The following is a 25,327-nucleotide window of genomic DNA, read 5'->3' as shown; positions in this document are numbered from 1 at the left end:
CCCCTCGCACCTGGCCGCGGCGAGCGGGGCGCTGCGTGCGCTCCTCCGTGCTCCTGAAGCGGACCTTGAAGGCGAAGGAGGGCTGGGGAAAGCCGCTGTTCCACCTGCCCGGGCAAAGCAGGGTGGCTGCAGAGATGAGCGGGTTTGGCATGGGTCAGGGGCCTGTAACAGCAGCCGGCTGCACTTCCTTCCTCAGTCACCCCCAGAAACACCACACACCCTACGCATAAGCCTGAGGAGATAACATTCCAGGGTGTACAACAGCCTGCACCAAGGGACAGAGAGAGTAACGCACATCAAAGTGACACCTGAGCACTACAGCTCCCCTGCAGGGAGTGGTGCTGGTGTGGGGGGCCATGCTGGATCACAGCTGAGCTAAGCCTGTTAACAGTAGTTTCACCTGTGCAGGGATTAGCATTCATTCCATGGAGATCTGCAAAACCAAAAATGCTAGTTCACATAGTTTGCTTCTGTTTTGCAGTTACTGGGTCAGTGGAGCCATTTAGTAGGGAAGCCAGAAGAAAAAGTGTTCTTTAGCCACAGTACCATGTGGTACTGGTGCCAGCCTCCATTAGTCCTCTGGTTAACACTGCCCTGGGTGATACAGACTTACTGTGTAGTGGGAAGAATATACACACCATAATATATGATCTTGTCATATCAGAAGTCTGCTTAACTCCTTCAGAAGCTACTTGTTTCATGCCTGTTAAAATAACAGCTGGAATTGGTCCTTTCTGTGGGTCAGAGTGGAATTAGAGTTGTGGGATTAGTTATAAAGCCTAGTTACATGTCTCAGCTGGTGTTCTGAATAGATTTAAGTCTTTAAAAACTGGGAGTGGAAGGGGAGAATGTATAAAGCATAGCTTTACATACCGTTTATCTGGTGATAAATTAATTGCTGAAGCGCCTATATCACTATCAGTGTTGTACAAACAGTATGACATTCCAACACAAGCTTCATGATTTCTCCACTTAGGGGTTTGGAAGGAAGCTTTTCTTCATAGTGCTGAGCTACTGAATTTAGTTTTTTAAAAAAACAAACCAAAAGCTAAGAAAAACCTCACCTTTAAGCAATGAGCTAACAGAACAGAGTTTGGATTTTGTTTACCAGAAACTTTAAAGCATTGGCTAGTACACTGAAATAAGATCTGAGGTCAGGAAAGCTTTATTGCTTTTGTTACTATACACATCTGTCAGTGATCACTCTAAGTTGACCTCACTTGAATTTTGCTGGAGAAAGCTGCCTATTTTTCTCCTACAAGTTGCAAAAATTTTCTTGTTTTTTTAAGCACCGTGGAAGAGATGAGAGTACTGTTATACAGGCAAAGCTATAAGCACTAGCTGATTATTTTTCACTTGCCCATGCTGCATTTCTTGATTACACTTGTTTAGAAGGCAGAGTGTAGGGCCACTGAATTTAGCCATTATGTTACGATCTAATATTGCTAGATTTTTATTTACTGTTGGGACTTTAATATTAACCCAGTAGTTGGTCATAATTACTTCCTGCCTTGTACACAGCATGTTCTATGAGGTGCATGGTAAACTTGCTGAAAGGGGTAACATGCCAGATCTTTGGCAAGAGGCAAGTAATGCATGCAAACTTAAACTCAACTGCATGTTAGGCCTGTAGCACTGAGAGGTACAGACCACCTGACTGCCTTGTGCTGCTGTTCTGAGAGCATGGATGCAGTTAGAGCTGACTTTCTGTACAGATAAGGGTGCTTATGGTCTGCAGCCCAGGGTACTTTTTATGCCAAGTTAAAATTAAGGGTTTTTCTCCAGCAGCCAAAGCAGCTTAGAGGTTTATGAAGCAGACTGATACCTTAATTAGATTCTGATACTCAGGAGTAGTTGAAGAGGCATTTTTCTTTCTGAAGGGAAGAGAAATTAAAAGCCTATTTTAACAAAAATAAGCAGGCTTTGACAGCCTCCCACTTTCAGGCTCAAATATCTACTTGATGAAGATACCAGAGGTATCAGAAGCACCAGCAGGTACTCTTTTGTCCTAAGGAAAAAGAGTTAGTGAAGTTACTCAGTCTAACTTCATAAATTCACTTTTGGAGGTCAGATGCAAAGACAGCACAGATAGGGCAAGTGGTTAAGCTCTGTTTCAAGATGAGCAGTGGAAGTTTTATTGTCTTGATGTAAGCAGACTCAAGGCCTGAAGAGAAGAGGGTGATGGGGCTGGTCTGCTTGGACTTGCATGTCGGTAATATCGCTAACTGGTACACTCGAGGAACATCATTCTAAGTGTTCTTTACCCCAGAGCCAAGCATAATCATGCAAAATAGTTATTCAGTACACGGAGTCATCTTCTAACCACCTATGAATTTGTAGCTTGTCCTTGGAAGCAGGTCAAGAATATTTACTTAAGTGTTCCTGAAGAAACGTTTTTTGTTTCATGCATTGCTCAATTGTGGCAAACCTGCTTATAAAATCCTCTTAGAAGCAACAGATTTGGGGGTTTCTATAAAGAGTTCTCAAACAAGATAACAGTGATGTATGTGCTAGCCTAGCCAATTAAGAACTTCCACATATTCCTGCTCATCTTCAGTCAGCCCCACATCGGTTGGGCATAGGGGAAAAGCTCAACTTGTGGAGCTTTTCCCACAAGTAGTGCATTCGGAGTTAACCATGCCAAATCTGTTTCCAGACGAGGGTTCTTTGGCTCATTGCATTATGCATGTAGCTTAATTATATCTGGCTTTAGCTGAGGAGATCTTAAAAACCAAGAACTCACAGGTAAAGCATACATAAACACAAGTTATATTGTTTGCTCTAAAGTGAGGCATTAATCATACTTGTCATCTTTTTATTAACAGGTGGTTCATTAACCAAGTTGGCTTATTATTCAACTGTGCAGCACAAAGTGGCAAGAGTGAGATCCTTTGATCATTCTGGAAAGGTAAGAATTGTATCATTAATCAGTTGCATGCAATTGACTTGTAAGAGCGAAGTACTGGACTGGCTTCTCATAGTAGAATAGAAATTTCATCTGAAACCCATCTAGTAACTTGTTTTATACAAAACTTTATCTAGAACTCTTATAGTTTAAGTATTACCTTCTGTAATGTCTGTTACTCTGAGGTAAGTTGTCACAGCTGAAACATTTATTTTAAACACACATTCTAGTATGTACTGACACTTACAGCCATCCCTAAGCATTTGTACTGCAGCTCAGATGAGCCGTGTGGCTCCCGTTAATAACCCTTCGCTATATTCCAGGGTAAAAGGGCCGTTAGCATGGGTTTGGCAATTACTTTTGCTTTGCAAGCTTAGCATAGCTGTAGATCTAAATTCACATGATGATACATCATACATGTTCTCTTTACTGAAAGACTGCAGGGCTTCAGAGTTGTGCAGCCCATACAAAGGCAAACTCAATTATATTCCTTGCCTTCTTGAAAGTGCTTGAATCACCCGTTAGCATTTGAAATAGTTATTTTCTAGACAGATAAGTATGTTGCTTTTGTAAAAACATACTCCCATGTAAACATAACTTTTCTCATACAGAGATATTTCATGCATGTCTAATGCATAGGAGAACTGATTATATTCTCAGCTTAAGGACTATTAAGGTCTGTTGAAACTATATTCTTCTTTGAAAGTAGCTTAGGATGTTATGTTTTTAACAGCATTAACACAGTTTCAAGGCAAAGGAAGCACAGGTATTGATGTTCAGTAGTTTAGTGTATAACCTTGTTTCTCAAGGAAGGATTTTGAATGACCTATAAGAAATTCTTTTCTCTTTTAAAGGACATAGAAAATGAACCTTTGTATGAAATATCGGTTCAGGAAGAGATTACAGCTCGACTTCACTTCATTAAATTTGAAAACACTTATATTGAAACCTGCCTAGATTTCATCAAAGACCATCTTGTCAATACAGAGACAAAAGTCATCAAAGCTACAGGTGGTGGTGCCTATAAATTCAAAGATCTTATTGAGAAGAAATTGGGGTTGAAGTAAGTGGAACTGTTTAAACTTAGTTGTAGGAGTGTATTGCTTCTTTGAAGAGATTTTAGTAGGCTAACTTTCCACTTTGCCCATCTCCCCTCAAAAGCCATCTACACCACAAGAGTGAAGCAGTAGAATGTGTGGCTGCGTCTTGCTCAGGCCAGGCTGAATGGACTTGTTAGTGAACATAAGCTGCAAGGAGATAACTGTATCATTAACTGACACGGTAGAGGTGCTGGAATAGGGCCAACAGACAGGAACACGGGGTTCAGGAGAGACACAGTAAAAAGAGGAAAGCAGGGTATTATAACAGCTTTTTTCTGTAAAGGATCTAACTTGCACCTACTCTATTTTTAATTTAAGTTAGTCTCTATCAGGATTATAGTAATAGTTTTTACTTTTCACCTCACAGCTAGCAGCATTTCAGTGATGGTATCCTAGCTATCAGTAGCATGCTTTGGACATACTGTTGAACTCTACTGGAGTAGAGATCCAAATACACAAAACCTACAGCAGTATATAAAATGAAGTAATATTTGAAATAAAGTAGTAAGTAGTTAGTAAATTCATTATTAACAAGAATCTTAATTGAGAATCTTTGATCAGTTACTGTGATGAGGTACATTTAAGTGTGTCAGTCTTTCTACTTAAAGTCTAAGGAAGAAATCCACAAGACAACTTCTATTATTAAAAGCCAAAATATTGTTGGCAAACTCTTTTTTCCTAGATGTATCTAATTTCTGTAGTTGCCTAGGTTTTCAAGTTATGGTTCTAAAAGCTTCTAACATTTTTCTGTGCATGCTCAGAAATGAGTAATTAATATGATACAGTAACTTACTGCATAGCTCTTACCTAAATTGAATTGCCAGTTCACAATTGAATTTCCATTCACTACTACATTCTAAACTTCATGCAGAAGCAAAGGCTTGCAGGAGACTAAAGGACAGTCTCATGAATTTACACCCTCATAAATTTACTGCTAAAACATCTTTATCAAATGCCACATGCTAAAAAGCTGCTGTAAGTATAGATAAAAATATCATTAATTTACACCAATGTAAAACATTACCTGATGTTACTAGGGAGAACATCAAGGCATCCCTCATGCTGTAACTCCACATAGCACATGCTTCAGTTCCTGAGGTACTGTGTTCATCTTCTTTTATACTACTTTTTCAAATAACTTTCTTCTTCTGATAGGTAGGATTCTTTTAACTGTTTTTCAAACCAGCCTACATCAGTACCTTATTGGCTGTTACTAAGTATCAATTAATCAAGACAAAGAGGCAATTCCCCCCTTTTCTCATGTGGTGCACCTGGTTTTTGTTTCTTTGTTTTTTATTTGGTAATGACATACTTAATTGGTCCACAGGCCCAGAAAGCAGCACCTTCTCCATCCTGACAAACATAAAGCATTCTGTATTAATGAGATGTATATTTGTGCTTTGTTTATGTGTTTTCAACAGGGCTTACTATATTTCAGGTAAGAAACTTAGCATATTTCATTTAAGAAATTTACCATAAATCAGTAACAATACATAAGATACAGAAGTTCACAGAAGTCAGTAAGCGTTAGCTGACTTAACTACATCATTCATCATATCTATATTATGTATCATGTTCCTAGACTCCATACTCAGGATATATACTGTTGTGATCCTATTATTCTTGTGAGAAGTCTTTTTCTCCTGTGTTTGGTAATCCCAGTAGTAGGCTCCTTGCAGTCACTTTAATCTGTCATAAACAAGTGCTGAAATGTTGAGGGGGACCTTTTTTCCTTGATTGGGAAGGAAAGGTAAGAGCAATAGAAAATTATTCCCTGTTAGTAAATAGTTTTGTTAAGCTGATTTCCAGATAAGTTTCCTGACCTACTTTATTACACGAGTGCACATATACTTGTGCTAGCACTAGGGCACTAAGGAGGCAGTGTAAACAAGCAAACGGGGGAGCAGGATTATTTTTAATGACAGCACGATTAATGTAAGATTGAAGTTACTGTGTAACTACAGTCTAACTTCAGACGGTGTGTTCTGGCATGGAAGATGAGCATCAGAACATATGCAGATGTAGGTTTCATGTTTTAAGAGATCTGGACTTTTGCCATGTGATGTGGGTTACTATCCCCTGTTTGTAAAACTACTGTTCTAAAAACATACTTGCTTATCAATAGGACTATGAAATTTATGTAAGGGGTTTTTTCCTTCCCCCTTCCCCTCAGAGTAGATAAAGAAGATGTAATGACCTGCCTAATTAAAGGATGCAACTTCGTGCTAAGGAACATACCCCATGAAGTGTTTGCATACCAGAAGGATTCAGATACAGAATTCCGATTTCAGACGAACCACCCGAATATTTTCCCGTATTTACTGGTGAATATTGGCTCTGGGGTTTCTATAGTGAAGGTGAGTGGTTGCTAAAACGTTTTACTGTAGAATTTGATAAAGGTGATCTGAAACGTCTTACTGGTTTAGACCTGTAGTTGTTTCTTCTTGGGTAATACCAAGTTTAGAAAGAAAATAGTGATATTTTTTTTTTTTAATTTCCATTTCTTATGGAGTTATGAATGCTTTTCCGTTCACTACCATAGTTTCTTTTTAATCACATTTAATTCGCTGTTCAGAGAAGTTGTTATAGTAACTGACGAGGACATAGGCTGTCAGATCAGAGTGATTTTTAATATTTTGTTTGTTTGTTTGGGTACACTGTCAAGGGGACCAAATTTAATGTCTATATTTAGGATTATTGACCAAGTATTAAATACAAAGATTTCAGAAGCTGCTTGTAGTATAAGTATGTGGAACATGTAGCTCTGGAGAACTTCTCACCTGATATTTACACAATTAAATAGTTCCGCCTACACTAATTCCACTGTTCAAAGAAACCCACACGCTCTCATATCTAACTGTGTGTTTATAGTTACAGTAGGACTTTCTAGACAAATCTGCCTTGTTTTATTGACAGGTAGAAACAGAAGACAAATTTGAGTGGATTGGAGGGAGCTCAATTGGAGGTGGAACCTTCTGGGGTCTTGGAGCACTGCTCACAAAAACAAAGGTATTGAAGTGTCAGTTTTAAGAGGTGTGAGATTAAATGAGATGCTAAGAGGAAGCTTGAAATGTTGGAATGCCAAACTCTTTGAATGGGGAGAAATAATTGTTTTAAGTAATGTTTGTATGGGAAACAGAAGTCCAGCATTAGTGTACTAGAAGATGAAAAATCATGTCTGTCTCTTGGGGCGGTTTACCTTTTATTCAAAGAATTGCTGACCTTGTGCAGAAACAGAACAGGCAGTTCTGCAATGCTCAGGACAATTTTAATACTCTCCGTTAGGTGCTTGTGGTCCTAGACTGTTAGATAACAAGGCTGAGTCCTTGATTTATGTTCATATTTTCGATGCTTCTGATGCATAAAATGAAGCTTTAAATGCAAAGATACTGGTAGAATATGAGGACAAAAATTATAAGATGCTCATCGGTGGCAAAATAGTAATTGTACTTGGGACTCAAGGAGTTTGTCAACAAGGACAAATAATGTCTGTAATGCAGAGAATAGCCTCCTCAATGTGGCCTGTTAATTTTCTGTTCTCTTTGTCAACATGAAATGCCTGCCTAGTTCCTGCAATATTATCTGCAGAAGCAAAGCAGAGAGCACCCAATTACTGCAAAATGTCTGGGAGTAGAGAGGAGGAATTCTATCTCTCTTTGTTACACATTACGGTTTCAGGGGTTCGTCACTTAAATCTCAGGTTGGTAATCTGCCAGAATAAGGCCTGATTTAGTATTGCTCTGCCTAACTCAGCTCTTAAATCATGCTGTTTTTTCCTGTCTCAAAGATCCATGTGGCTTAAATAGGTGTCCCTAAATGTCAGTGGTATAGAAAAAGCTAGAGTTACATATGCACCAAATAAGAAAATGTCAAAGGGAAGACCCATACTTGCAATATTTTGTTTGATGCTTTTAAAAAAGAAATCTTAGAACATGACAATGTCTGCTTTTAATTCTCTCTGATTTTGTAGAAGAAGAAATTAGGGTTAACACACTTATAAATTAAGTATTGGTATAATGCAGATTGCGTGCAAGTTTAATTTCAGGGACATTAATGCATTTCTGCAGCAGTGAAGGCAGACTTAGTCTTTTGGTTTTTAAATATTTTTTTTCTTATGCCTGAAGAAGACATAATTCTCTTTGCTCTTAGTTACTGTGTTTCTGACTTCATTCCAAGATAAGAGATGCTATGAGGCTTCTGACTATTTTATATGTGCTGATCCATCTCTAGTTTTCAGGGGAAATTCAGCAAATTATTTGCAGGTAACTGCTGATAACTGGAGGACAGTTACGCTTTTCATCATTAAAGGAGCTCCACTTAAGATCAGTCTGTCTGATAAGATACGGACTCTGGATAAGTCCTTGTAATTAGAAATAATGTATCTTTTGCTGGCAGGGTTGATTCTAACACAAGCCAAACCCCCGGTTTTGGTCAGTAAAGATGCTGCAGAACTCTGGGTTTATGGGCAAGGTTCTCTGGCTGTGCAGGGAAGCTAGGGTAACTCTGCTTCTCATCCTCAGAAGTTTGATGAATTGCTGCAACTCGCTTCAAAGGGACAGCACACAAATGTAGACATGCTGGTGAAAGATGTGTATGGAGGCGCCTACCAGACCCTGGGGCTAAGTGGAAATCTGATAGCTAGCAGCTTCGGGAAATCTACTACAGCAGATAAAGGTATTGGTATATAAAAGATCTACCCAAGATTTGCTATACAGTTAATACTTTATATTGCCTGTCAGCACGGATTTGCTGCTTGTGCCAGCTTCCTGTGAACGCTTAAATGGATGGAAGAATAGTTGCCAGCTTCATCAGCATAAACATATCTTGTCTTGTCCGTTTCCCTGTGTTATGCATGCTGGGCTGAGAGGGGACATGGAGCACTGCTTGAGTTGCTCCAGTTATGTGGAGTTGTTTGAAACTAATGAGAAGTGGTGCAACCATCTCCTCTGGCCCTTGGGAATCTGATGTTTATAATGATCTAACAAGTAGAGCTGGAAAATAACCACCAGTCCTTTTCATGATCTTGCCTACATGTGTTTTGCCTGCCCAATATTTTATTGATTAAAAATATTATATAGTACTGCCTTACAAGCAGGCATTTGAATTTTCAGTTTGGAATTGCATAAGCTTAGGCAAACGACAAAAATAGCTGTCTAGTTAGCCCAACGTTAATTCATTCATGTGGGAAATATATGTGGCTTGCTTGGTCCAGAAAAGGAACTATGGCAGTGATTTACTATAATTTGCAATTTTATTTGCAGTATTACAATAAAATGCTTGCAGTGCATCTCAGGTCAAGATGGATGGATGAACCATCATCCGTGGTTCCTAGAGAGGAGAAATGGAGTTCTTGCCATTTGCTGTTGGCCTTTCAAGCAGGTTTCTTTCAAGCAATATTTCACAGAGGCTTAGTGTTTTTTTCAGTCAAATACACACTCCTTCTTGTTTGAAGTACTTCTTTAATAAAATATTTTTGGTGGGGGGGAACACCTTTCTTCTACACACATAAAGAGACTGGTCAAACTCCTTTTTTTTTCTCTTTTTTTCTCCAGCTGTAGGCTATCTGTTAGAAAAGTACAGTCCATTTGAGCACTCTTCAGCTGTGTTTAACTTGGTTTACTATTTCTTTCCTTTAAGAATTTTCCAAAGAAGATATGGCAAAAAGTTTACTGCATATGATCAGCAATGACATTGGTCAACTCGCCTGCCTCTATGCCAAACTCCATAACTTAGATAAAATATATTTTGGAGGATTCTTTATTCGGGGTCACCCTGTTACCATGCGCACAATAACCTACAGTATCAACTTCTTCTCCAAGGTAATGAAAACAGAGATTTTCCTAATAGCAAAGTCACGTGTTTAGTTATCTTTCTAGGTTGTTGGGAGACTTTAATAAATGAATTTGCACATGAAGTAAGCTTAGAGGGCTGCTGGGTAGGTAGGTAAGGCAGGGCTATAAAGATCTATTGTGGGAGGGGTAGAATAAATGTGAATTGCCTGGGAGTTCTGTCTGGCTCTCTTTCTCCCTCCCTCCCTCTCTCTCTTTATTACTATTTTTTGATTGACAGCCTGTCTTGTAGCTGCCAAGTAATGGGTTTTCACTATTTTCTTAGATAGCTACCATTGTTATTCAATTCCTCTTGCTGACTTGCATCTATTTCTTTTCATCCCCTAGGCTATGCAATGTGGGATTGTTCTGCTGAGATAGTTAGCAATTAGTATCAGTGGGGTTTTTTGTTGTTTGTTTGTTCAAAAAAAAAAAAACCCCACCCAAAAAAACAACCAAGCTGTAGTTCTTTGCAGGTTTTGAAGCCGTGGAAAATACTGAAGATTTTTCACTAGAAAAATGGTCAAGTCCAAAAGCTCACTTAATGGTTGTTGCAGATAGATTAGTTCCTGCACTTTTGCAATTTTATAGAATAAATGACACAATGGGGTTTTTTTCTCATCTCAGTGCTTCAGGCAAGGGACTCCTGTATGCTGCTTTTTTTTTTCCCCTTTATTACCATTGCAGTCCCTTTCTGTAAAACTTTGTTGGGTTTCAAGAAAACTATTGCAAAACTACAGCTTTAGATTCTTGTAAGAATAGCTTTATGAGTGATTCAAATTCAAACCTCGCTGTGAATTGTAGCTGATCTTTTACTATAGCTTACCTCAGTGTTAACTTTTCTTACAGTCGCTGCTGCAGACGTAGCTGATGTTCCTTTAGAGAAGGCTTTCCTTGCCTAGGAAAGCTAAGGGACCCTGCTGCTTGGTTGGAGGGTGTTCTTATTCTCCCTAGCATTTGTGTATTATATTAACAATTAAACTAATTCATTTGATGGGGGAAATGCTTGCCTATGGAGAATATACAGAGTGTCTGTATGTTGTTGAATGGTAAATAGCAGTGTAATGAAATAATGAGCAATGTCTTGAATGGGTTGGATGCACAGTGGCACACACTTACGTTGATGACCTAGGAATCAGGTGACCTTGCATTTCTGCCTGTTCAAGCAAGAGGAGTTGAATATTCGTGCAATGGTGCAGTGGTCTTTTCTAGTGAAGGCACTGGCTTCCCTCTGCTTCTGTGGTTGTGCAGGCTTAGAATACGCACCACTTCTGCATGTATTTTTTTTCCCTGGCTGTTTAATGATTGTGGAATGATATATGTAAGCAGTTCCTCCTGAAGCTGTTTCAGAAGCACCGTTAAAGTTACTGAATGTGTTAGAATGTAACACAAATGAATATTACCATCTTCTAGTTGTTTCTATTAAATTTAAGTGTAAAACTAGTGACAAAGAAGTACATATTAGCCATCAGGGACCATCCAATTGCAATGTTTCATATTGTGGCAGGGAGAGGTTCAGGCATTGTTCCTGAGACATGAAGGCTACCTGGGAGCCATTGGGGCATTTTTAAAAGGAGCTGAACAAGACAGTAAGTACAGCACTGCTATGTTCTGTATATGCTGTGTTCTGAAATGTCAGTGTAATGTCCAAGTTTCTCTTAAGAGGCTGCATGTAAGTCGTTGCCTAAATTAAATACATTTGGCACTAATAAACACAGATGCTGGGCTTTGATTTTATATATTCTGGCAGGGACATCTTAATTTCTCACTGTTTTTCCTGCTCATCTTTTAGAAGCCAGCAGGATTTGGCTCTTCTTGTTTCTGCATTTCTGCAAAGAGCAGTTATAACTAAATCAAACTGGGGAAATGTGGTTCCTGAGAACTTTCCCCCTCTTTAAGAGGCCAGCTTCTGAATTCAGTTAATGTACTGAAGACAACCAGCATCTCAAAACTGTGTTCATTTGACAGTGAAAAGCCTCACAGACATTTATGAAGGATGAGACACTTCTGTCCAGCATTCTTTGGGTATAGGGTGCTTTGGCTGAATTCTGCCATTTTTATTTTCTTTTTTTCTTGTTGATGTACTAGCAAGCCATTTAGTATATTCGTTATAGTGGAACAGATAGTAAGGTTGTTAATGGTACGTAGTTTTAGTAAATATCAAGTATACCTCAGAATAATGGATGTGGAATTCTTTTCATACCCATTTTATAGATAAGGGCAAGGAACCAGCTACTGAGGAATTAAAGACGTTGCTTCTGCAGCATGTACTGTACATCTGAACTTGATTAAACTTTTTCTCAAACAAAAAAAAAAATTCTAGAAGTAACTTTAGTGTTTATATGAAACTTACATTGTGCTTTGAGAGTTTTGTAATTATATGTTGTTAATAATGGATCTAGATTTAGAAATCAATTATCTCTATGATCAGTGATAGTGCTTTGATGGCACGCTGGTTATAGCCCTTAATGACAAGGAAAGGGGGTTAGAAAAAGAATGATTTTAGAACTTTAATTGTCTTATGTCTCATTCAGGTTGAAGCTCTTTAGAGCTAGGTAATTCACTGAGTGGCTGAAACATTTCTTTTGGGGGTTAGAGGGAAAAATTATGTTTACTTATAAAGATGAGGGAAGATGGCTTTTGTAGTGAAGCAGCTTCTCTGAAGGGATGCTAACTCTAGACTCGCTCATGGGAGTATTTTCAGTTTTATTTTCAGATTATGTGTGTCTCTGTCTTTCTCTCTTCTAGATCCAAATCAGTATAGCTGGGGAGAGAATTATGCTGGGAGTTCTGGTCTTATGAGCACATCACCTGATGTTTACCCTATGCAGAGAACAAGGAGTGGTACAGTATGTGGTTGTCTTTTCTAGAACTAAGTACCTTCTCTTAGTAATGGTGATCTGAAAATAGATAATTATTCTCAAGCTAGTTGCTTCTTGCCCCTGGGACTCCTGCTTATCAAAAGAAGTGACTAATATGGTGTCTTGTGTCGTGTGTGATGGTGTCTTGTCGTGTGTGATGGTTTGGTGTAATGTCTCATAAAAACAGATTGTGGCTGCTACTTTGTCTTAGTCTCCTTCACCAAAGCGGGGGGGGAACATTTATCTCTTACCCTTTCTCTGAAGTAGCTGGATTTTGCTACAGTTGAAATACTGTGCGTCAGAATTTTGAATCTGATGTTCCACTGTCTTTAAGCAGCGTTTATTTACTTCCTATGAGAAGAGAAATATATAATTGGACAGAAGAGCATGAGCCCAGTCATCTTTTAAATACACTGACAATACAGTAATTCCGATTTCACAGTGAAACTGGCATACAGTAAGCAATCAGAAAATACATTAAGGTTCTTAAAATATTCTAATATTGCATCTACTGAAGTGCTTTTGAAAAGAAGCTAGAATAGTGGAGCTCATTGTGTTTTGCTGTCTTTTACCGGTTCGCATGTCAGTGTTTTTCATGTCATTTTTTTTTAAATTTCCTCCATCTTTGATTTATCTCCTCCCAGTTTTCAGGAATTAGTTTCCTTACTTGCTATAGGGTGTGTGGGGGGAGGAGCAGGTGTTGGCTTTGGTTAGTTGTTTCCTGGTGGTTGCTAGACCTTTTTACGCTTGAAGATGAGGTGCAGAACTCTTACTAGACTGGTTTCCCAGACCAAGCCTTAATATAAGTCCAGTATGAGCTGCAGATGATGGATTTGTGGGTTGTGCCTATATATAAAAAATATATCTAATTTTAAGCTCTGCCATGACTGAAATTATTGTAATGAAATTGTGGATTACAAGTATGACCAAAAAAAAAAAAAATAACATGATCCTTCTTAACCATAAAATATATGACAGATTTTAAAAAGTATTTATGCAGATGTAATGATCGCCTGTTGTTTGTCAACCCTTTAATCTGTGAAAAGATTTTTTTTTTTCATGCTGGCAGTGGTACAGGAGTCTCAAACCAGCTGTAATGTACTGTCCACAGTTTCTCCATTTTGAATTCTTCTATTGCTTGGCAGTCACTTTGTTAACATAAAGTGAAATCTCCTTGCAGCAATCATAGTTCAGAAATGTCCACTTTTCAGCAGGGAACTTAATACTGAAGACAATCTTTCTCTAGCAACCACTTTGGTTTATGTACACAAAGTCTTACTACATTGTGGGCTTAATCTTCACTTAGTCTGAACATTTCTAGGCCATGCAGTGTTCACAGATGCAATGCGATTAGATAGTTGTATAAAAAAAAGATGTATGTGCACAGGTTTTTTTAGACGCAAGAAATAAGGCACGCTTTATGTACAGAGCTGCGTAACTATACATATTTCACATGAATTTAATCTCTATCCTTAGAAATTTGGTCCCAAGCGTTGTTTTCACAAGGTGCAAGGAAAAGTTTTGGAGACTCGATCAGGATTGTAAAAGGAAGCTGTAAAGCAGCATAGCAACCTTCCTTTACAAATAAGCCTGTGCTCAGCTCTTCGTGCTCTTGTCTTTGAACCTGATAGCCCAGCAGATTTGATGGTACTGGGGAGGAAGGGAAGGAAAATAATAAAATAGAGGACCTATAGTAAGTTTTCAGCATGAAACTTGATAATCTCTATCTATAGGGTGGGCATAATCCATGCAGGAGAGTGGATTATTTATGATGGCATGTACTCTATTAGAGCTGTCGGCAGATTTGTCAGTCTTAACTGTGGATGGACTTCTGTAGCCCTTGTACTAGTTTAATTTGTTATGAATCAATTTCTGAGTAAGTTCTAATAAACCGCTTTCATTTTTCACCTAGTTTGACATGCTTGAAATGGATAGGTTGGAGAGACCGCTTGTTAACCTGCCACTGCTGAAAGACCCATCAACCTATATTCCAGACACTGTTGACCTCACAGATGATGCCATGGCCAGAAAATACTGGCTCACCTGCTTTGAGGAGGCACTGGATGGGGTAAATGTCACAAAACAGTCATATGTATGAATGATGCAAATATTTAGCAAATAAATCGTCTGTGGACCAACGTGTTTACCCTGCAAAATATATCTGCTGTGTCAAACCTATTGTGTGTAAGTACAGTTCCTCTTTCCCCTGCTAACAGAGGGATTTGACTTTGTCCCAGTCTCCTAAGGAAGCGCTTGATACCTTCGAAGGCAGAAGTGTTCTTCTCTTGTGGTATTTTGTTTCTTTTTTTTTGTTTTGTTTTTAAGGTGTTTTCAAAGCATCTTCTCTCTTAAATGGCACTTACCTCCTCTTTATACAGAGCTGGCAAGCAGGATGGTTATACAATCAAAGGCCAGAAAGGCGAAGGCCAAAGATACTTGCATTGTTCTTACTCTTGGGAGCAGTCCCACTGACTTACAGCCACTTCTGCATTCGAAGAGCATGATTTAATCAGACAAGAGTTATTTTTTCTGCACTGTGAAACCGATTCAGTCAGTGCGTGCTAGTACTTAAGAGCTATGTATACTTAGTAAGCAAATCTGAATCAGAAACTTCATGTGTGTGTCAGGAGGAAAAGGGCTGGGAAAAACACAGGGGCCACACATTGACTTGACCTTACTGTGGTAAAGAGAAAAAGAACACAAGGGGTTGATGTGGACTGTTAAATTTCTGCCTGTTTCTCCTTTTGTGTGTGTGCGCACGTTTGTTATTTTGTCCCCTCCTATAAGTAGTTAGAACTTGTGTTTAATTTCTGAAAGTACAGTCTTGAAAATAAACTTTAAAACTTTCAGGAAGAAAGGAGGTATTTAAAATTACTCTTTGGTGATTGGAGTAAAGGAAAGCTGGAAGATACCGTGTGGGAGGGACTAGATAGTATGCAGGCATGGAACAAGTATAGCAGATGGAGGGGTTATTTTTCAGACTGAACTTCAGATCAGTTACATGGAGGAAGGATTCATTTGGTAACTTCAGTCTTGCCTCATTTCTCTACCAGGTGGCAAAGCGTGCTGCAGCCAGTCAACCAGACTCTATTGATGCACTGGAGAGAGCTGAAAAGTTCCGACAGAAATACTGGAATAAGCTCCAGACACTCAGGCAGCAGCCTTTGTAAGTGTCTTTATTTTCCCTTTTTCATCACTTGCTGCTTCTGTTGAGCAGAGCAAATTAAAAGCTAACTAAAAACTACCTAAAAGCTAAATAAAAGCTAATTAGGTTATGAAGCAGAGCAAACTGAAAGCTAAGTAGGCTGAAGGCTATAGCACGTCGATGTGCCAAACGTCAGGTCCTCTGCACAGAACTTTTGGATCTCATATATTGGAATTTAACGGAAAAATTTTTCTTGGCAGAAAGTTTATTATTAAAAATTGTTACATGGTTATTACAAATGGTAGCATGTTAATTCAAGTATCTAGCTTTGCTCTGAACATTTTCCCTCTCTGTATTTAAAGAAACTGTATAGTAGATTTACCACTTAGAGACGGCGTTTAGCACGTGGCATGTAAAGACTTTTAGCTTAAGTGCTTGTGTGACGTGCTATGACTTATGGAGGAAACAGAGGAGAAAATAACTTTTTTCTGTTTGAAGTAGTTGATCTTGTAGTGGACTTGGCAGTGCTAGGATAACGGTTGGACTTGATGATCTTAAAGGTCTTTTCCAACCTAAACGATTCTATGATTCTATCTCTTTTTTCCCCCCCCTTCTCCCTTTTTAAAGTGCATATGGTACCTTAACAGTTAGAAGTCTTTTGGATACAAGGGAACACTGTTTAAACGAGTTCAATTTTCCGGATCCCTATTCAAAGGTAAGTTGTTTTTTCTTTACAGGGTGGACAACATGTAAGTTCAAGACACTTCTTCCGTACTCTGAAACTTTAAGTAATGGCTTATAGGGGAGAGGTTAGTAACTGGCTGCCTTGCAGCAGTTCTAACCAGTTGGTGGTTGTCACTGAGGAGAAACAGCAATGGGTAATGGGATATAAAGCCTTTGACCTCTAACGTGCTCATGGTGAGGATAATGCTAACCAAAAATACGACCAGCTTCAGTTGTCTGATACACCTGAGAAGCAAATTGATGGCATCAGTCCTGTTCCTGATGAGTGCATGGTGTCTGTCATCAGAGACTATTGTAACTTGCTCCTTCAGTGAGGAGGTGTTCCCTTCAGTTCAGAACTGAGGAAGCCTGCGCTCTTGATGATGGAGTACCTCACAAGTGACCTGAGAATTTCAATTTTGAGGACAGTCAGTTTATTTCTCTTTATACTGAGGCTACTACTACAGTCTGGCAGACTTCAGGAATTTTTCTTTTTTTCTCCTCATTCTCATAATTCTCTTCATGGTGTGGAAACCATTTTCAAATCTAAAGCTATGTGTAGCTATGTAAGTACTTTCCAATAAATACGTAAATTGCAGACAGTTGTAAAAGACACTTGGCATCGTTATCTTGTAGAGCAGTTAACAATCTCAGCAGCTCCATGCAAAAGTCACCAGTGCTATGAACTCACATTTCCGTGTTCCTTTAACCACCTTCAAGCGTGTTATCTTTTCTTTCCTCGGCACCCCCCCGCAGAGGAAGGAAAAGGAAGGGGGGTGTGTGTGTTCATAAGTAGATAGTCATCCTCCCCCACCTCGTCATGTCCAAAAAAGGCCTGGGGGAAAAAAAAAGACCTTCACACATTCCCTTACTTGCTGAGGCAATCTGTCCTTAAACCAAACTGTGCTGCTTTCCTACAATTCGGATTGTAAAGGATTCTTGATTACTTTTGTAATTCTTGAGATACTCAGCAGAGTTGGGTTGAAGTGTATACAAATGCGTAACCTCTAGCTCTTAAAAATATTTGTTGCTGTTGTGCAGCTGTTTACTCTTCGTGTTTCATTCTGTAACATAATGTGGTTGGGGGAGAGGACATGTGAAGTCAGTATTTCTCAAAAATAACTTTCTGTAGGTCTGATCCTCTCAGCTTGTCTGCGTGGACATACCAATAATAACAGTGCCAGTGTCTGGTTAGAGACTTTTTTCTGACTGTTGCTATATTTCTGCAAAATACATAGAAGGTTGTCCCTAGCTGTATGGTCAGATGTTACATTCACTCTAAGAAAGAGGTAAAAAATACCACCACCAAAGTGAGGTGGCTTTTACTTATGTTTGCTTTTTGGTAATTCAGACAAGATATTGCCAAGAAAAGATCCTGATGTAGAGATGGAACCCAGTATCACTTTTAGATTTTTTAAGATAACTAGCTATGTAACACTGATCTCGCTGGAGATAGAAGCAGAGTAAAAATTCAAGAGCTTCTAAGCATCTGGGATGATGAAACTCTTGATGCAAAAATCAAAAAAAGTCTTCCCCAGTTTTTGTAAAACTGCCAGTGGTAAGCCTTCGCATGGTGATTACCTGGGTTTGATGGATCGTGTTACTACTAACATTTTTTTTGTGTGTCCACTTTCCCATTCCCCAATCTGCTCGAGATCTATTGCACCTCTAACCTGTTACGAAAAGTAATTCTTGGGCTACAGATCATGTCCTAGCACTAAAGAAGCTTTTCATTAGAATCCCAGGAAACTTTTTTCTTGTTGATACTAAGCATGCTGATAACAGTAACTTGTTGGTCCATTAGAGGCCATGAACGTAGAGGAGAATGCTTGAACGTGGTCTTGGGACTGAGACAACCAATGATGGGTAAGAAATTTTTGTCTATAAATCCAATGTTTCATGTTTTTCTTACAGGTAAAGCAGAAAGAGAATGGCATAGCCTTAAAATGTTTTCAAAGCGTAATCGAATCTTTGGATTCATTAGGCTGGGAGGAGAGGCAGTTTGCTCTGGTGAAAGGACTTCTTGCGGGGAATGTCTTTGACTGGGGAGCAAAGGCAGTCTCAGAGTAGGTGTTAAATATTTTAAAAGCACCCTTTTAAGATACAGAATATCCAATTGTTCTTTTTTTAAAGAAAATAAAGTGCACCCATCTAACTTTAATTGTAGTTTGTATTTCACCTTGATCAAATGTTGGTTCTTTATTTACAAGCGTTGTTGTGGTGCGGGGAAGTTTACATTTCCACCCTGTAAATCTGGCAGACGTGTTGCTGTGAATGTTTGGATTAAGTGATAGAGCATTTAATACTCTGGTCTGGCTGCTTTGCTTGTAGCATTGTTATTAGCACTGCTTTTGGGTACCTGTTGTACCATGCTCCTAGAACAGAAAATAAGCTATTTCCCTGCAACCTCCAGTTGTCCTGATATCACGGGATATATTCCGTGGGCTCTAAGTTAAGTTGGGTGGTCTCTTTTGATGACTAAATACTAATTATTTTTGATCAACATACATTTCTATTACTATCTGGAGAGCTTTTTTCCTTATATCCTGTCAGCAGCCATGAATTCATTTGAGGATATTAATGCCAACAGCCTTGAAATATTTCTGATTTTTCAATTCTAGAACTTTTTTTGTGGGGCTGATAATATAGATCCAAGAGCATGGGAGAGGGACAGTGTTTTACAGCTGACATTCAGCACTTCCTTTCCCTTCCTGCATCTTTGAGGAGTTTTCCCTCTGATTAAACCAAGAAAAGTCCATTAAAAACAAGGTGATTCAAGGCTACGTGGGCGTTCTTAGTCTTGCATTACTTCTGACATTGCCCACAACCAGAAACGTGAACTGACACCAGTTAGAGCAGTTAGTCTACTTGCCACTCGTGTTAGCGTAGCTCTCATTCTCATTCTCTTTAAGGAGGGAACTAAGAGACACAGACCGAGTTAAATGTCACTTAGTACTAGACTTAAGGAGCTTTAGGAGACTTGACTGGCAAGTGTTCCCCACGTGGTGTCATATTTTAACCGACAGCTTAGAATCTAGCCATCTCATTACGTAAATCCTCATCACCACCGGAGTGTTTGGGGCTGCTTTACTATACATATAGCCAATAGCAGTAGGTTTTAATTCCTTTTTTCCCCACGCAGGTACAACTTTAAAAAACTTTGTAGACCAATCTTCAAATTAGACTTTGTAAAGCACTGTTTTACCATGCAGATATTTTAGATCATGGCTGTTTTATGGTGGTCTGCAGACCAAAGGATGTCTTTTTTGCCTGTAGTCTAGTGCCTGCAAACGTTTGTATATTGCTGAAGCCTTTTTCTTTTAGCATTAGAACGCTAATTTAATGTACATCTGAGCTTTTTGTTTGTAACATAAGCACTGAGTATCTGTTTCTCAGTCATTGGACCTGTCCACGCTCCCCATTATAACCGATGCAATAAAATTGCTGACCACCTGCTAAAGAAATGTTTGAATTATATTTATGCGAGATGAAGTTGCTTAACTGTGTACCCTTTATTTCTCTTCTGATACAGTGTTCTGGAATCTGAGCCACAATTTGGATTTGAAGAAGCCAAGTCAAAGCTACAAGGTACAGGGAGATCGGTGGTGGTGGTTGGAACTGGATATTGTGTTAATATGAGAGTGGAGAAGAGTGTGAACATGTTTGTTGTGGCAGTTCTGCTGCCCAGATGACAAGAAATCATTAGTAATTGCTAGGGTTAGCTGAAATACAGGCTACAGAGTTTCTTGGAATGTTCCTGTTTGTGTTCCAAAGGAATTGAAATCTGAAAACCTCTCTCCTTGAACAGAAGTCTTAGCTGCACAGATATTCAGAGTATCTTGCCTATGCTGTTTTTCATAACTGTTCTAATCCTGCCAAGGAGATAGTGTCCCGGGACGTACAACACCATCCATCCTAGGATGAGTCGTTACGATAGCCAACTTCCGTGATTCCATTGCTTTATTATGAAAATTCCATTTCAAGACTGCTGTAATTGAGCTATTCCCATAATTAAAAGCTCAGGAACTCTTTGAATTGATACGTTTAACATTCAAAACCTGAGCTCAAATGCTTTAGTCCTGAAGCATCTGTAAAGAGACACCTCCTGCTTTTCATAATGTACAGAATCACTGTTTGCCTAAAAGAAATGCTAACATGATTTTGTGTGTGGTACAGAACGTCCCTGGTTAGAAGATTCCTACAGTCAGTGGCTAGAGCGACTGAAGGTACGACTCCACGATTGTTACTAACCGTTGAGCAGTTAAATACGTTAATCATAAAATCACCTTATTAATCTTGGTTTTTTAACGGATTTAACAGAACCTTGTTCAGACAACTCAAAATAAACTCTGATACCACAGTACCAGTAATTCAGCAGCCTTACCGTAAAGGAATAGAAGGAATTAGTCTGACACATCATTACTTACCAAGGTGCTTCGCTGAATTCGTTCAGAAACTGCAGCATTTGGAACCCAGCTGCTTTCAAAGCTTTTCCAAAGTGACCATATTGTGTCCCTTCTTTATCAGGGCACTTGTTTCCATACAACTAGACCAGTAATTTAGAAAACTTGGGTCCAAATGTAATGCTTGGATTGTTCCTCCCATCTGAGTAACCAATCTAAAACCCACATTAATTTAGGAACTTGCTGAAAGTAATTAACCTATCAATTAGCAAAGCTTTTTTTGCCCTGTGTGATCTCTATTACTATTTAATTAAGGTTAATTGAAAAGCTTTTGTTCCTTTGTGTAAATCTCTACGTTGGAAATGATAGCCAAGGTTTGGTATGAGTAAACTGTTACAAATCATTGCGTATTACATCTTAGAACAAAAGTATTGGCTAATCTTGTATAACAGTGATAATTAAGGAACTTCAACCACTGTCCTGACAATTTTTTATTAGGAATTAACCATTGTTCACTATAAAAATTTTTCTGCTGGTACGAACTGGCGTGAACTAAGTTTCCTAACGTCAGCTTTAGAACAAATTAAAAGGTTAATGGAGAATAGGAAATATCTTTTCATTTTAGGATGTCACTGCCCCCAGCAGTCCATCCTGCCCTTTCCTGGCAGAAGGGAATCCTGTTCACCCTACAGCATGCTAGCTTAAAACAGCCACAAAGGTAGGTTTACCCTGGTAACCAGCGCGTTCACGTAGGCAGCTGCCCATGCTGCTGCTTCTGTTTTAGAGAATGGTATTCTCCAGCTGCGTGGCGTAACAAAACGCTAGCCATAACCTGGCCTCCAAACAGTAGGGTTACAGGCCTGGCTACCCACTGTTCCGAAGCCTCTGAAGTACGGCCCTGTTCAGAGCTGCTGGAGTTAGGCAGGTCTGCAATTGGCAGGTGTAGGTTTTACTGCTGGCGTTTGAACGACCTCTCTCAAACAAAGTAACGTAACTAACGGCACTGTGCAAAGACAATGTTAGGGAAACCGATTTCTCCCAAGATCGAGGGTAGGTGATGTTCTGATGAGTTACGCTGCTGCTAGATAACCAAAGCTGCCAGTCGCTTAAGGGCATAAAATGTGGAGTCTTAAAGTGAGTAGTTCTAAATAACAGAAACTATTCACGGAAATGAATTCAAGTGAACTCAATCCTGAATACATTGGTTTTGTCTTACAGGAGGGTCCCCCTCATAAATGTGCCTTAATTTTCGCAGATAACAGTGGAATAGACATAATTTTAGGAGTCTTTCCTTTTGTCAGAGAGCTCCTTTCTAGAGGGACAGAGGTAAGTGGTTTTCATTGCGAATTTGCTCTGTAATGGAGCTTTGGTAATTGGTGAAAGGTTTGTTAACTACCTACCAGCAGTACCCTTTACCAGACTGGCTCCTAACAGCTAAATCAGGAACAATCCAAATCCCTGGAACTCCAAAGTCTAACTTTAAGTAGACTCTGAAAGGTAGCAAAGCAGAGCGAGCCTCTGCCAGACCCAAGTTTGCTGAACGGGGGTCTGTAATGCCAGACAACGTGAAATAGCCGGTTAACTGAGGGAGGATGAGGACTGGGCCTCCAGCCTTTCTCTTCGCACTTCCTCTTTTGTAAAATGTCAGGCAATGGTGATTTTAAACAAACAAGCAGCTCTAACACCATACGTGACTGCATTAATTGGTGAACTCTTCCGGCATCTTTACCTCAGGTTATATTGGCTTGTAACTCTGGCCCTGCCCTAAATGATGTCACCTACAGCGAATCCCTGATTGTTACTGAACGGATAGCAGCCATGGATCCGGTTATTCAGTAAGCATATAACCAGTCTTCATTATGTATCGTACAGTACACAGAAGGACAAAGCAAGTTCCTTGTTACATACTTAGTTCATGTTTAACCGTGTTTATTAGCATCTGAAATCTGCAACCTGGAAGTAAGCTAAGGCAGATCATTTACTTTCATTAAGGTGAAAAATTCAGAGATCACATCTTTCTTGAACATCCATAATTATATTTCTTGTCTGTGTCTTCCCTGATAAGCATGTGAGCTACTAAAACGTAAATTTTCTATGTTAAAAAGAATAGAGGAAAATACATCTATTTCACGTATAGAGCAGCCCTGGTAGAGGACACAGAGCTGACTAAGTAATCCTTTTGCTCAAGGAAACATTATGTTTCTTGGTGAAGTCCTAGCAGGAAAAGAAGCCTTTGCAAAGAAGACTTGGATATTCATTGTCGTCTGGCTTATTACCAGACTTGCATGACCCTGTTGAGGTGGCCGTTTAACATTTTTGTCCTTTTTTTTTTTTGAATAAAGATCTGCACTGAGGGAAGAGAAGCTGCTGTTGGTTCAGACAGGTTCGAGTTCTCCGTGTCTAGATCTAAGGTACGTTGGCAAAGTACCAATTTGTTACTTGTCTCCATCAGCTGCAGGACGTTCAGGGACTTGGCTCTGGAGTAGCTCAGCCACCTTTCCTGATACGAATCACTTCCGCAAAACCGTTAAGAGGTGCTTAGTCTGGATTTACAGACCTGTAATACTGATCAAGCCTCAGTAGTTGTTGGACATCTTATTTATCGCGTCTGTGTTCAGCAATGACCCACTGTCGGTTTCACGAGCAGCTTAGTTATGATGTCAAATCCTGCCTGTGGCCAAGAAATCCACTTGACTATAAGAAGCATTTCACGTTGTTAACCTATTTATTTTTTATGAGTTTCTCTACTGAAGACAGAACTTACCTCTGTTTTCTGGGAAATCCCAATTCTGCATGCATTTAATGAAGCTTTTAAAACTATGTTTCAATCTCATTTTCTTTGCTTTAAAGTATTCCTGTTTATTGGCATCAGTAGTTCCACCCACGTTTTATGTAAATGATAAAGCCCTTAGCACAGCCTGGCTTTCATCTGCAGCGTGTGTAAGGATGACTGTTTCTAAAGCAGACCTCTCGTTTCAGCCGCCTGGATAAAGGTTTGGCTGTGCTGGTCAGGGAGCGGAAGACAGACTTGGTTATCATTGAAGGCATGGGCCGTGCCATCCACACGAATTACTACGCGGCTCTGAAGTGCGAGAGCCTCAAGCTTGCTGTTATCAAAAACTCCTGGCTTGCTGATCGTCTCGGAGGGAAAATTTTCAGTGTCATTTTTAAGTATGAAGTGCCATGTAAATGATGTGGATCTGGTCAACTGGGTGAACAGGAGCAGCAGAATGGACTTGCACTAGTTTTACTTTAACTGTAAAGAATGTATTTTTATTACAACAGGGAAAAGAGTTCACAGGAAATTCCGTATTTATATTGTGCTTTTGTGACTTAAAAAGCAACAATATGATCCACTCTATAGTATACACACTCAAATATATATATGTATATCACTCATTGTTTATTTTGGTAAGTGTTTATTTTAATGCTGCAGTATTTGTGATGAAAAGACTTTATTTTTTTGTTCTGTGAGACATTCATATAGAAATATATTTAAATGTCAATGAAACCTTTTTTTATACATATCTGCCTACTCTGCCAGCAACGACATGGCACATACATACCAAATAGTTTTTGAAGTGCTGAGGGAATCTGACATTGCGTTTTCCATGTCAGCTTTTAAGCTTACCTAAAATGTTTCATGCTCTTTGCGGTTAATTTGATTGAAGGACCGATCCACCTTCTAACCTAACAAACATTGCTTAAGCTGTATTTAAAATAGAACTGTCATGACCTGAGAGCGCGTAGCAGATAACTGAACAGCACTAGTTTACCAGCAGTTGGAAGAACTCGTAACTCCTATTGCTTTCACTCTTTGTTCTTGCTAACCGTTGGGTGGGAGGGGAATTCTGCGCCTGTACTAAATTACTTAGCAGTAGTTGGAAGTTGAGTCTCACTAAGTTACCCTCAAAGCGAACGTGTAATGCTTTATTCAGGAGCACCCAGCTATTTTCCTGCCACAGGCATGTTAGTTTCTGTTGCCTTCCGTTATTTAATGCTGGGACTGATGTGAATTAGTCTCTTTGTTCATGCAGTGCAGTTAAAGCCATTTCCAAGTAACTGAATTTGCTTTTTTTTTTCCTCTGTCAGATGTGCAGTACATAAATGGAGTGATTTAACCATGAATTTGCAAACCAGCATGTGCATGCATCAGTCATTCCCGCTCTGAAATGAAAACAGCTTAATTAGAAAACTACTTAATATGCAGCTGAGAACATTCCCCATGAATTTCAGATTCTTCTTTGAGAGCAAGAGAATGAGGCAAAATAGCCATTACTCCCTGCCTCACCTTTGCCTGGTGAACTTGTACTTCGTTTTAATTGACTGATTACCAAGCTTCATGCTCTAGTACTGTTGGAT

General features: G+C 39.2%; 1 protein-coding gene across 1 annotated transcript; it reads left to right on the top strand.

The window, feature by feature from the left end:
- Nucleotides 1-2,181: 2,181 nt before the first annotated feature.
- PANK4 (pantothenate kinase 4) lies at nucleotides 2,182-24,476 on the top strand. The gene is made up of 19 exons (XM_009320560.1): nucleotides 2,182-2,212; nucleotides 2,826-2,908; nucleotides 3,760-3,968; nucleotides 6,179-6,362; nucleotides 6,922-7,014; nucleotides 8,526-8,679; nucleotides 9,643-9,824; nucleotides 11,341-11,422; nucleotides 12,582-12,682; nucleotides 14,607-14,762; nucleotides 15,748-15,860; nucleotides 16,467-16,554; nucleotides 18,477-18,628; nucleotides 20,095-20,150; nucleotides 20,739-20,788; nucleotides 22,184-22,291; nucleotides 22,700-22,800; nucleotides 23,308-23,376; nucleotides 23,945-24,476. The coding sequence occupies exons 1-19, from the start codon at nucleotides 2,182-2,184 to the stop codon at nucleotides 24,156-24,158; spliced, it is 2,226 nt and encodes a 741-aa protein (XP_009318835.1). The 3' UTR covers nucleotides 24,159-24,476.
- The last annotated feature ends 851 nt before the right edge of the window (nucleotides 24,477-25,327 follow it).

Source organism: Pygoscelis adeliae, unplaced genomic scaffold (genome assembly GCF_000699105.1).
Source record: "Pygoscelis adeliae isolate BGI_AS28 unplaced genomic scaffold, ASM69910v1 Scaffold213, whole genome shotgun sequence".
Lineage (NCBI taxonomy): Eukaryota > Metazoa > Chordata > Aves > Sphenisciformes > Spheniscidae > Pygoscelis > Pygoscelis adeliae.
The sequence above is the reverse complement of the archived record's forward strand: the minus strand, read 5'-3'. Positions and strand labels throughout refer to the sequence as shown.

Coding starts and splice junctions, on each gene's coding strand:
- PANK4 (XM_009320560.1), top strand. CDS start 2,182: ATGGGGCTGGTCTGCTTGGACTTGCATGTCG. Junction 18,629..20,094: donor GGAGCAAAGGCAGTCTCAGA/GTAGGTGTTAAA, acceptor CTTCTGATACAG/TGTTCTGGAATCTGAGCCAC. Junction 23,377..23,944: donor TCTCCGTGTCTAGATCTAAG/GTACGTTGGCAA, acceptor CTCTCGTTTCAG/CCGCCTGGATAAAGGTTTGG.